The 12932-nt window shown below is 31.8% G+C and overlaps 2 protein-coding genes across 2 annotated transcripts; one reads left to right on the top strand and one right to left on the bottom strand.

Moving 5' to 3' along the window:
• On the bottom strand, positions 7-1537 carry LOC109342713 (leucine-rich repeat extensin-like protein 6). The gene is made up of 2 exons (XM_019580671.1): positions 160-1537; positions 7-109 (listed from the first exon to the last, which is right to left on the bottom strand). The coding sequence occupies exon 1, from the start codon at positions 1447-1449 to the stop codon at positions 166-168; it is 1284 nt and encodes a 427-aa protein (XP_019436216.1). The 5' UTR covers positions 1450-1537; the 3' UTR covers positions 7-109; positions 160-165.
• LOC109342712 (ATP-dependent 6-phosphofructokinase 3-like) lies at positions 8339-12562 on the top strand. Its single transcript, XM_019580670.1, has 14 exons — positions 8339-8407; positions 8451-8463; positions 8494-8607; positions 9145-9191; positions 9285-9324; positions 9649-9711; positions 9808-9945; positions 10165-10323; positions 10404-10526; positions 10633-10762; positions 11106-11371; positions 11489-11537; positions 11646-11800; positions 12154-12562. The coding sequence occupies exons 3-14, from the start codon at positions 8506-8508 to the stop codon at positions 12358-12360; spliced, it is 1479 nt and encodes a 492-aa protein (XP_019436215.1). The 5' UTR covers positions 8339-8407; positions 8451-8463; positions 8494-8505; the 3' UTR covers positions 12361-12562.

Raw genomic sequence — 12932 nt, 5'->3', positions numbered from 1 at the left:
AAAGCAACCAAATCAAAAAGGCCTGTCAAAATTAAATATTTTTCCTTTAAATCTAGGGAGTATATTTACCAATATGTATACTGAATCTATGAAGAATTAAATTAGCAGGGTCTAAATTAAGATTGGTAGCAGCAATTACCTGTAACTAAAACTATAAGGTAAACATCAAGGAGATTGTGATGGTGAACTATGATGAGTGTTCTTAGTGGTACTACTACTTACAACCAAGGCAGCACAAACAAGAGGGTTTGGTGTAGGAATTCTGATACAACTTAGGCTACTGCCTGGTATCATTGAGCATTCAGGTTGAGGTCTTTGCATGTCCCTTCCAGGAATGCAGTTAAGTGAAAAATCAAAACCAATATTCCTAAAGAAAAGCTTTGAGCATTGTTGGCTGAACCCAGAGAAGAAATTGTAAGCAATTGTTAGATTTGCAAGGCTTCTAAGAGAGCATAGTACATCTGATAACTCACCAGAAAGCATGTTATGTGCCAAATTAAGAACTTGTATATCTTGCAGGCAAGATATTGTGTCAGGAACATGGCCCATGAGTGAATTGAAGCTCACATCCAGAACTTGCATCTCTGTGAATAACCCAACTCCTTCAGGAATGCAACCAGTTAACTGGTTATTAAGGAAGAGAATCTCTTTTACTTTAGAACCCATGAAGCCAAAACTTGCTGGAATGTTTCCACTGAGCTTGTTGTTGGCTAAATTTATCACAGAAGCAGGAGAATTACCCAAGTTTTGAGGTATTTCTCCTTCAAATTGATTGTTGTTGACAAATATTGCATCAAGATTCTTATTGAAAAGTTCTTGAGGCAGAGAACCTGAGAAGGAGTTGAACCTTATGTCCAAGTATATGAGGCTTGGCATGTATAAAGTGACAGAAGGAAAAGGACCTGAAAGTTGGTTGTTGCTGAGGTCTAACTCTTCCAATGATGTGAGATCTCTGAATGTATCAGGAACTATGCCAGTGAACCTATTACTATTGAGGTGAAAAAGAGACATATCAGTGAGTAAAGAAAGCTCTTTAACAAGAACTCCTTGGAGATTTGCATGGTTAAGATCTATGCCTGAAACAAGTAAAGTTGATGAAACCATTTCATCTTGAGGATTTGAACAAAAGACTCCTTTGTAAGAACACACATTAGGACCAACCCAAGTATCTAAAATCTTTAGAGGGTCATCAGTAATTGCAGATTTCCAAGCCTGAAGTGCAGTGTAAGCTTCATTCAGCTTTGGAAATGAAGATCTAGGTGTCTCTGGGCTGTTAATCCTTCCACCAACCCAAACCACTCCACCACTGCCAACACCAACACCTACACCTACACCACCGCTAACACCAAATGCAGCTTGTGTTTCACTTAAATAGAGGATGATGATGATGAGGAGGAGGAAATTCAGTATATAGCTTTTATACATTTTAGATGAAGATACCAAGATCATCCTTATTTGCTTGTGTGCTTCTAAGGTTTTCCAAATAAGGTTGCTTGCTGCATTCAAGAGAGAAAGTGGGGAGGAAAACAACTTCTTTACTATATTGAAGTCGTCCTATACCATATCGACTTCTACATACAAAGAATAATCAGTAATAAATTTAACGGCTCAGATAAGTTGCAGCACATACATATTTACTAACAGCTTACCTTAAATTTACAAAAAAAAATTAATGTTCACCAAAGTTCCTACGGTGAAATACTGATTATTTTGTGTACATGTATTTATTGAAAGAAAATTTAGATGCCACTATGAGGATGGACATAGGTTGTCCTAAAATAGTGTGTACTACTTCATGTGTCACTATTTGTGATTAGTCAGAAAAATAATTAATTATTAAAATTTTAATTTAAATATATTTTTTCAAACCAATCACAGACAATGACACACATGAAGTGACACACTTTATAGGAGGGCAGATGATGCCACGTTGAAAAGGGAGAATTAATCACAATTTTTGTTGTTAATTTTTTGTGGCTATAGACCAACAATCATAACCAAACATCATATAAATGCATACTGATAGATAAATAAAGCACTCCACCTTAGAGTGAAACAACCGTCTTGTCTTATAATGTATCATAACTCATGCATTTTGATTGTTAAATTGATTTGAATATCCAATGATTAATAATAAAAGAGTGTTTCTTGATCAATCAAAATGTATGAACATGAATTTGACATACATTTTTCAAAGATATTATCTCTCAAAGTTATACTTGTGTATGATAATTTAACTTTTGCTTTTCTTATTAAATAAGGCACCTTATTATTTTAACCAAGTTGGTAGTGAGAAGAAAAAAACAGGATAAGAGGGAGGGTTTCACATGCATATGATATCTAAACTAGATTTTGGCTATTGTGTAATTCAAGAATGTTAATCTAATTGGTTAAGGCTAACTTGACCCTTGTTTGCTCCAGAAAGCAGAAGGAAAAAAAAACAACTTGATGTATATGCCTTTAGAACAAGGATCCTCTTCATTTATGGAAAGATAAATGGTTGTTTTTATTCATATTTTCAACTGCAAAAATGTAATTTCATAGTAAACAAAAGGATAAAATTGTCATTAAATATTGTCTTTAGTATTGCTCCCATGTTATGTAACCATTATCATTATGAATTGTGATTAATCTGTTTCTTCACACTTGGTTATAAATGAGAGATGCCTAGATCAATGTGCCTAAAGCTACAAGGGCATACTAAGATTATTTTAGAACTTTTTTTGCTAATGAGCTTGTAGCTTAATTGGCAATTTGACACACTTATTAAGTCCTGTGAATTGAAAAGTCTAATCATGTGAATCTCAATTTGTAGCAATCAATAAGGACAAAAGGAAAAACAAATAAGAAGAATACAAAGAGTAGATATATGGGAGATTGTTGGGGAAATTTGATTTGTAATGAATGGTTGCTAGGCCATAGCTACTAGCTAATAATTGTGAGTAAATACTGTAACAACTTGTCTCTTCAAATTTCCACCTTCCAAATTGAGTGTAGAATTATATACTCTTTTCTATAACTAGTTACGTTACTTCTTCAAAGACTTCCACCTTCTCTCTCACATTTCCACATTCCAGATTCACACACTCTATAGCATAGTTATTAATCTAACATATTAAGCATATTATATTCTATAGGCTATCTTCAAATTCTGTATATGTTCTGCTTCAATGTCCCCTCTACATGCATGCATGTGCTTTCACCAATTTGTGTATTAATGGGTTAGGTAGTTAGGTGTAGTGTGGTCAAGTATAATTATTGTCCCATGTTTGATCCTTAGGGATTGTCAATGCATAAATGTTATATGTCCCCTGCCCTTTACTTTTCTATCGGTCTTCATCATCCATATATTGGAATTCACTATGTATATTATGTCATTGGACTAGAGAGACAATATTAATGCTACAAAAAAATCTCCATTCTGAGTATCAAGTTATTGAGTTAGACTCATCTCTATTATTAGATAGGCAAATTATGGGAAAATGTATTAAAAAATTAAAAGATAATGACATTTATGATATTTAATTTTTATTGAAGTTACAATTTTAGCCTTAAAAGTATATTACAAAATACAACTTGTTTCTCTATTAATGGAGATGAGTCTTACTGGAAGTGAGTTCTACACTTCCAAATGTTGTAGCGGAAGACACGTGGAGAAATTTAAATAGAGAAAATGACACCGAGAAATTAACTTGGTTCAGCAATTTGCCTACGTCCACGGTTGAAGAGCAACAATGATATTATCACTATGATAAAAGAGAATTACAAGTTCACTCAAGTGTTTCACTCACTTCCCAAATCCCAAGGATATCCAATATTACTATCTCTCAAGTATATCTTAAACACTAAAATATTCCTCACAATATTAGAAGAAGAGAGAATATGCACTAAAGCTAGAATATTAGTGTCTTACAATGGCTTGGAGCATTCCTATTTATAGCCAAAGCCTTGAAGATTGTATGGCAAAAAACAAAGATGTTGCACCACAACCTCTTTTTCTCATTGGCTACAAAAAATTTTCACTATAGCCACTCATTTTACTTAGCCACGTCATTCTCTTTTTCTTTTAAGCCAATATTTCATACCAAAGTTAAGAAATAAATAGTGAAAGAAATTTTTATAGATACATTTTATTTTAATAATTAGAAGTTTTTAAACATCATTTTGATTTTAAATATAGTACTTTTTCTTTTTATAAGTTGTTATGATATTTTACAATAATGTGAGTATTTCATTATTTATTTTTTGTTTCTCATTTGCATCATTGGATTAGAGGTAATCTTATTTGAGTCAGAAATATCTACGGGAATGTGAGATTAACTCTTTTAGCATGTATTTTTTCATTTAAAAGATTTGAACTAGAAACCTTGCTTAAGGGGAATCAAACATGTATCATTTAAACAAACAAACATCCGTTGATTTTTTTCATTTAAATAGTTAATAATTTATCAAAAAAATATAATAAGGAAAATGCTTTGATTTCTGTCGTGGACTGGGAAAGGGTTCAGCAATTGAGCATAACATTGGAGCAGGCCATAAAAAGTGTAACTTGGGGCCAACCCATCAAGAGGTCTATCACTATCATATTACTATGTTCATTCCCTAAAATTAAATTTTGAAACAAAAAGGCAAATAAACGACTACTAATATAATTAAATCAGGAATCATCATTTGTAAGGAATATTAATATGATATTATTAATTAGTAATACTTAATAAAGTAGTTAATAATAGAGTATAGTTAACCCACACCAAAAAATAAGGGTATAGTTGTTATTTATTTTTTTGAAATTTGAATTGTGATACATTTCTTAGTATTACTACTAATTTGATTGGGGTGATCATGAATATTAATAAATTATTAGTAATGGTAGAATATAATTGATATTTTTAATAAAAGTATATGAAATTGTGATTTGTTTAAAAAAATGAAGAAATTATGATAACATATGAGCATGCTGATTCCATTCTTTTGCTATTGGACACAGGATCATTGATTTTTCATTCACCAACATTGGATCCTTTCTCCATTTATTTCTCTTCGATGCTTTGTGACCATTTTATTTTGTGGAATAAGGTTCAAAGGGATTAAGGGACCATAAATCAATTGATTGATTCCATGTCACTTTATGAATAAAATATAGTGTGTGTCTTATATAAATTGAGAGTTTCTAAGTTATAAATCTTACTGAATCAGTTTGATAACAAAATTTGTCAAATACTTAAACCTTATAAATTAATAATTTCAGTTGATAGCTTTTCAACATTTAACTAGTTTGCCTTAGGCTAGAAATAAGGTATCACCTTTTTAGTCCTAAAATATATTAACTCATCTCAAATTCATATTACATAGTAGCCAGGTAATATATAATAATACTTTGATTAAAGATTTAAGAATTGAAGAGAAAATTGGGTGATGGAAAGGAACCTTTTTTTATTTATAATTTAATTTATGTTGATGGCAAAGTTTAGCTTAGCGGTGGCATCATAAGGCATATACCTTATTATTGCACTACTGGTCAACTTCCAATTTTAATTTTCAAGCAGAATGAAGTTTTATGATTCACCCAATCGGTTCTTATAATAGTTTAATGAATAAAAATTGAATGAAACTTATAGATTTAAATATAATAGTTTGGGGTGTTCAAAATCAAACTTTCAGAAAGCTTGAAATGATTTTCGAAAAGAGTTTTGGATACCTCATTCCTCAATTTTATGTTATGGTTATTTAATTATTCTACACTAAAATACATACTAATCTTTCCTCCTATTAACAATTTAACATTATATTTACACCAATCTTGCATAGGAGTAATTATTTTTTACTACAAAAGTGAGTAGACAAAATCTGATATAATAAATTTAAGGGCATTTAGAGTTTGCGAAAAATTACATTAAAACTCATGGTTAGAATTTTTTTTTGTTTGTGATTGTCTACATATTTAATCAATCTAACTAATCCTTATTAATCAATAAATAACTATATAAATAATAAACAATTATCTTATGTCATTTTTACCCACATAAATATTATATTAGGTAATTTTACAACTGGCTTTACTAAACAATTACATTCAATATAACATTTATAATGTCCCATCTACTTCACAGCTACAATGACTATAGAACTAGATTTGACAAAGAAGCTATGTATGTTTTTTATTTTATTTTTTGGAGCATCATTAGAACTAAATAAAGTATTTGATTGGTACACATAATTTTTTCAACATCGTGCAGCTGAACGAAGTTCTTGAAAATGTTCTGATGTGACCTTTTATGGTATTTTATTTCTTTTCTCCTTCTATATCATAAAATGTGATGTTCATTTATTGTCATTCTTACCTAAAAATATATAATGGCTATTTATTTTTGCATGCATTTTTCTTTGAACAATTCATGTGATTCAATATTTATGAGCTGTTGATCTAGAATGCGACTCTACACACGGGATTCATGACTTTCTATCATATGCCAGGATTCATGACTCTTCGGTTTAACTTTAAGCCACTTAACTATAAAAACTAACAACAAACTGTATTTTTAGTACTTATATATAGCCTAATTTTTTTATGAGATTGAATCTGTCATTAATATTGTTGGGTTAAATAACATATAAGTATATTAACTCATAGACATAATGCTTTAAAGTTTTGGGTCAAAATGTAGTATCAGGTTCACTTATATGCTTCATACACTTAGCCCATAGAAAAATGTTGTAACTTATAGCTGAAGATCTCCCGACAAATATTTCTGAAAATACTTTATTCCTCATTAAATATTTTAAGACTATAGTGGTTAAATTTAACAAAAGAAGAAGAAGATTGTAATGCCTATGTTGTCACCCTCTCAAATCAATTGTGACATCACACAACTATTTAATATATAGATAATTGAATATTCTAGAATGAACCAATAAGGTCACCAAAATTGATAAATGATAAAATTCCTTAAATATGATTAAAAATGATATAATGCTCATTCTGTTAGCAACCTCTGATAATAAAAAATAAGGTATGTAATCCACTTGTCAAATCATCATCGATTACATCACATATCATGTGTGTTTTTATTTTGATAGCTTTATATAAATTAGATATGCCTTTTACCGTTTCACTTCATTTTTATATATTTAAGGAAGCCTTAAACAAACGCAATATGGAAGGAGAAAATAAGAAAGGATTCAAATGTAATTTCAAAAGCTTAAAAAATATTGTATTCATATTCTATTTCTCACAACTCTAGTTAAGTTACATTTAATGGATATTTTAATTTATAGACATTACAATAATATCGAAGTTTATTGGTTACCGACTAACTTGACCTTGAATTTTACAAAGGAAGATTTGTTTAATTAACAATAAAAAACTATCAATATTTCATATATCATTAATATTTTTAAAACTTTGTTTTTTTAAATAAAAGTTGTTCTTTTAAGATATGCATTATTATAATCAAGGTTGATCTTTTATCCAAATGGGGACTTGCAAAGAGTCTATGAAGTTGAATGAAAAATAATAGGAGTGACTTTTTTCAATTATGAACTTAAATAGTCACATTGATTCAATATCTTACAACTTAAGTAGTTAAGTTAATTATAGAGGGCAAAGTAATTAATTTAATGAATAAAAAACAATAATATGAATTTTTTTTATCAATTTGTGTTGACTGATTACTTAAAAGGAAAAACAAAAAAATAACTTTCATTTTCAATGAACAAAGTTCTGCTATATTTTAGGGATAGGTATTAGATATATCCTAGCTTCCTTGAAAAGTTTTGTTTTCCATGAATATTTGTCCCACATAACACAAAAGTTTAAACAACATATCAATTTATATATTTCAAATCTTAATAAACCTTAAATTTTCAATCATCTTATCTCTATTATTATAATAAAATAAAAGAGAAAAAGTAAAAACATTTAATTAAAAATAGACCCTGCACTTGTGCGTCATGAATGGTCCCACTCGCAACACCTGCCGACGACGGCAACATACATACATGATTTGAGAATACATAATTATTATTATTTCGGAAGATATATCATCTCTTATTGATTTATATTACTTTTATTTAAAAATCAATAATAATTAACATATAAATAGTGGATAATTTACTGACAATATAAAAAATAAAAAACACGTACACTCTTAGTATATACATCTTAAATCGTTTGCAATGCATAATTGTGGTAATGTTGAAGAGAAGAAATGGAATCTAGTTGGAGTTTATTCCAAAAAAAAAGCCACCTTTGAACTTTATATTATACTTTCTAACTCTCAATCTCTTCATATCACTCCTCCACCAACCCCTTTATTCATTCTTATTATTCAGTCAACCCTCTCCTTATAGCCTCTGAAACCAATAATTGTATCGATTCCATTAATAGTAATACTAATTCATATTCTTAAACCCATTATCTCAATCACTATTAACGCTAACGCTTGAATTTTGATCCTTCTCCTCTCTCCTCAACAAGAACCAGTAGTAGTAGTAGTACGAAGAAGGATGGGTTCAAACGTTGATTCAAAACCTAAGCTTGTTTCTGGTACCGCTGGTTATGTTCTCCAAGATGTTCCTCACTTGTCTGATTACCTTCCAAATCTCCCTGTACTCTCTCTCTCTCTCTCTTATTACTATCTTATTACTATGATGTTTTTCTCTTACCTTCAAAAATTATTACACCATCTTATGATTATTGTTTACCCTTATGTCTTATTTTTAATATAAGATAACAATTTTTTGTCGTTACAACAAAATGTAACTACTTTTTTTGTTGGACTCCTCTGACAAAAATCTGACTCTCTGCACAAATAAATAAAATAAATCTTTAAATTTACTTTTTTTATTTTATGTTTTACTCATTTTTCGGCTTGCAGATCGGTCATATTGCTGTTTTATTATTTTTATTTTAATGTCTGAGTTATATTATATGTTTCTGTATTACTGCATCAGGTAAATGAATAATTGGTCCACAATTTTTTGGAAAAATTACTCCTTTTTTCCCTTTACCTTTCATCAAATTCAAGTGAAATAATGTTGTGTAGATTGGAGAGAGGTGTTTTCATCATTAATATGTAATATTTTATATTTTTGTTAGTTGGGTACATGACTAATGTATAATTTTATGTATTGGTGTTATTGCAGACATATACAAATCCTTTGCAGGTTAACCCTGCGTACTCAGTAGTTAAGTAAGTATTATGTTACTTCTTATTAATTTGTGCTCTAATTTCTTTTACTGTGTTGTTTGAATCCTAAATTGAATTTTACTTTCCATTACCCAGGCAGTATTTTGTGCATGTTGATGACAGTGTTCCTGAGAGGGTTAGTACTTTGTTTTTTAATAGTTCTCCTCTTAAAGAAAGTAATTGTCCACCCTCTAAATTCATCATACATTATTAGGACAAAAGTTTTTGTGCTTTATTTCCAACAAGCACATATAATATGTGTAACAACTCAACACATAAAACGAATCCAAATAAATGGAATAATAACTGCATAGAATGGATATTATAGACAGTGGTCCACAATCTTATGATCAAGAGGTTTTCATAAAGTTGGTGGAGTACTGCAATGTTTATTGCAACTTAGGCCCTGTCATCTTAAATTGCATGTCATTTATTTCCATTTTTTGCTGACTCCTGACAGATAACAGTTAATAGTGATAGTCCAAGAGGGGTACATTTTCGCCGTGCTGGGCCGCGTCAAAGGGTACCATTTTATCTATGTTTGTGGCTCTCTATCTGTGAAATCATTGATATGTTTGGTACCTTCTTTTGCTCAAGCCATTTAAAATTGGATATGTAGGTGTATTTTGAAGCTGATGAAGTTCACGCTGCCATCGTTACATGTGGGGGTCTATGCCCTGGGCTCAACACTGTGATCAGGGAATTAGTCTGTAGCTTATACCATATGTATGGTGTAAAGAAAGTTCTTGGAATCAATGTGAGTGCATGTTTATGGCCTTATTCCCATATTCTACTTAACTTTGTGAAAAAATTAGTGTAACTCCCACTCTATTGTTCATTCCTTCAGTCTTTCTGAAGGACATCAATGCATAATTCTCTCCTTGTAATAATCCTACAACTTTTGCTAATTTGGTGTCACATTCTTGCATTGTTTTAAGTTGGTTTCATTAACTAAAAAACCTGCTGTGATGTGAAGGGAGGATACAAGGGTTTCTATGCTCGCAATACAATCAATTTAACTCCCAAGAATGTGAATGATATACATAAGCGTGGGGGAACTGTTCTTGGTACATCACGAGGTGGACATGTCACCAGTAAGATAGTGGACAGTATTCAAGATCGTGGAATCAATCAGGTTTGTATTTCTTTCTGTTTATTACAGGCAGCACCTATTTTTGTGTATGCACATCATATTAACATCTCTCTTAATTTCAGGTTTATATAATCGGAGGGGATGGAACTCAGAGGGGCGCATCTGCAATTTTTGAGGAAGTTCGAAGGCGTGGTCTCAAAGTTGCAGTTGTAGGAGTCCCTAAAACCATAGACAATGACATCCCGGTACATCTTTTTTCTTGCACATTGTTGCTTGCAGCGCAAATAATTTGAATCCATTAACTACTTCCTATTAGCATCATTGTTGCTCTCTTTTTTCCCCTGCTCTCAGGTTATTGATAAGTCCTTTGGCTTTGACACTGCTGTTGAGGAGGCTCAACGTGCTATAAACGCAGCTCATGTTGAAGCTGGGAGCGTTGAGAATGGTATAGGTGTTGTAAAGCTGATGGGTCGATACAGTGGTAGGTTTCCTAAATGTTTACAACATCTCCAGTCTCCACTCATCAATTAAATGATTTTCATCTCTTGACGAAGAAGCCTGTATATTTTTTCTTGTTAAACTTGACAAAGTATTAGATGCATACTAATCTTCTGGTTTGGGAGGGTCTGCAAGAATCTCTTGACATATAATTCATGATTCCTGGAAGCTTAACGTGGGAGTGAATTGAAGATTATTGTCATATTTTCATATTTTAGAAAGAAAAGAGCAGCTAAATATAACGATGCTCAAAAGTTTCTTTTACCGACGTAGTTAGCGAACCTGACACTGCTTCATATATGATTTATTCTGGATTCATGGTGCAGGATTTATTGCAATGTATGCTACTCTTGCAAGTCGAGATGTGGATTGTTGCTTAATTCCAGAGTCACCCTTTTACCTTGAAGGGCCTGGTGGACTCTATGACTATATAGAGAAAACACTCAAAGAAAATGGGCACATGGTAATTGTGATTGCTGAAGGGGCAGGACAGGAACTTGTTTCTGAGAGTATTCAATCTAAGAATAAACAGGACGAGTCTGGAAACAAGCTTCTTCAAGATGTTGGGCTATGGATATCCCAAAACATTAAGGTATGGATGTTATTTTTTCTCTATGCCTTGTGAGTTCCATATGGATTTGATATAAGTGCTCACAAAATATGCTCTATTTCAATCTGTTAATTTCTTCCTATTATTTTAATCTTCCAGGACCATTTTGCCAAAGAGAAGACATTGGCCATAACTCTGAAATATATAGGTTTGTAAAGATTGTTAAACTTAATAGAATTGTATGCGTAGACATGCACACACTCTCGTGAAAGACGCAAAAGCTGAAAAGGTATTGCCTTATCTTGCTGTTTTACAGATCCAACATATATGATCCGAGCTATTCCAAGTAATGCTTCTGACAATGTCTACTGCACACTTCTTGCTCAAAGTGCTGTTCATGGAGCTATGGCAGGTTACACTGGCTATACAAGTGGACTTGTCCATGGAAGACAAACTTATATACCCTTCTATGTGAGTTCACTTGGCTTGAGGTTCTGCAGCATTGATAGTATTAATGTATTTATTTTTATTAGTTTTATATAATTTAGCGAGCTATGATAAGACTAGACACGAGATCTTCTTTGAAACTGCATGTTCCCCTCCCCTTCAATGCCACACGAGGACATGATTATCTTGGGACAGAGAATCTTTGTTCGACTTTAAGGTCATTTGTGAACATGCTTTCTGTTTCCATTTTCTGTTACTAATAATTTCAAAAGTGTCACTTTGTTTTGGAACCCCCCTTAAATGTTGTATATTTTCTGGCTGCAAGACTGGTAGTGTTTTGTCTCAACTCTGCTATGTTTGGTTGCGTTGTTATGCAGAGAATCACCGAAAGACAGAACAACGTTGTGATAACCGATAGAATGTGGGCTAGGCTGTTATCTTCAACAAATCAACCAAGCTTTTTGGGTAGCAAGTGTGTGGATGAAGAGAAGAAGGAAGAAGAAGAACCAATCCTGGATGGGAATTGTTCAGATGAGACTTTAGTTACCAAACAAATCAACTCCATTAATCTCAATGCTCTCTAGAAGATGTTATTATGATCCTATACCTTTTATAATGCCTTGTATAAGCAGTATATTTGAGCTATCTTTTTTTGCCTATCTATGTCAATCTGGCATGACCAAGATGTTAGTGAATATAGCAGTAAACTTGTAATAAGCTAATAATCCCAAAGAATTCTGCACTATCCAGAAATTAATAATATCAGTTTCAAAATCATTGATGCTCCTGATAAGTGGAGCCTTTGTCCATGTTGATATATGTAAATTGTGTCTATGTTTTTTTTTTTATAAAATGTGACCAAATGGTTGTTCAAATAACTTGATTGTAAAAATACCCGCCGGGAGAGTTAGTCCTACATACCTGTGGATGTTCCCGGCACAGACAAGATTGATTCCAGTGCGAGGATACCTGTGAGAAATCAAAAGAAATAACATTGTTATGCTAAGTGAAAAGAAATAGTCATGATAAATTTTAGAGGGGAGAAATATGTTGTTACCCTTTCAAGTTTTAGTGATGGAAATATCCCTTTTTATAGAAAATAGAAAACGTGTATGGCAAACCTCTTTTTCATGTTATGTGGAGTGCCCGGCAAACC

The sequence above is a fragment of the Lupinus angustifolius genome, chromosome LG03 (assembly GCF_001865875.1).
Source record: "Lupinus angustifolius cultivar Tanjil chromosome LG03, LupAngTanjil_v1.0, whole genome shotgun sequence".
NCBI lineage: Eukaryota > Viridiplantae > Streptophyta > Magnoliopsida > Fabales > Fabaceae > Lupinus > Lupinus angustifolius.
The sequence above is the reverse complement of the archived record's forward strand: the minus strand, read 5'-3'. Positions and strand labels throughout refer to the sequence as shown.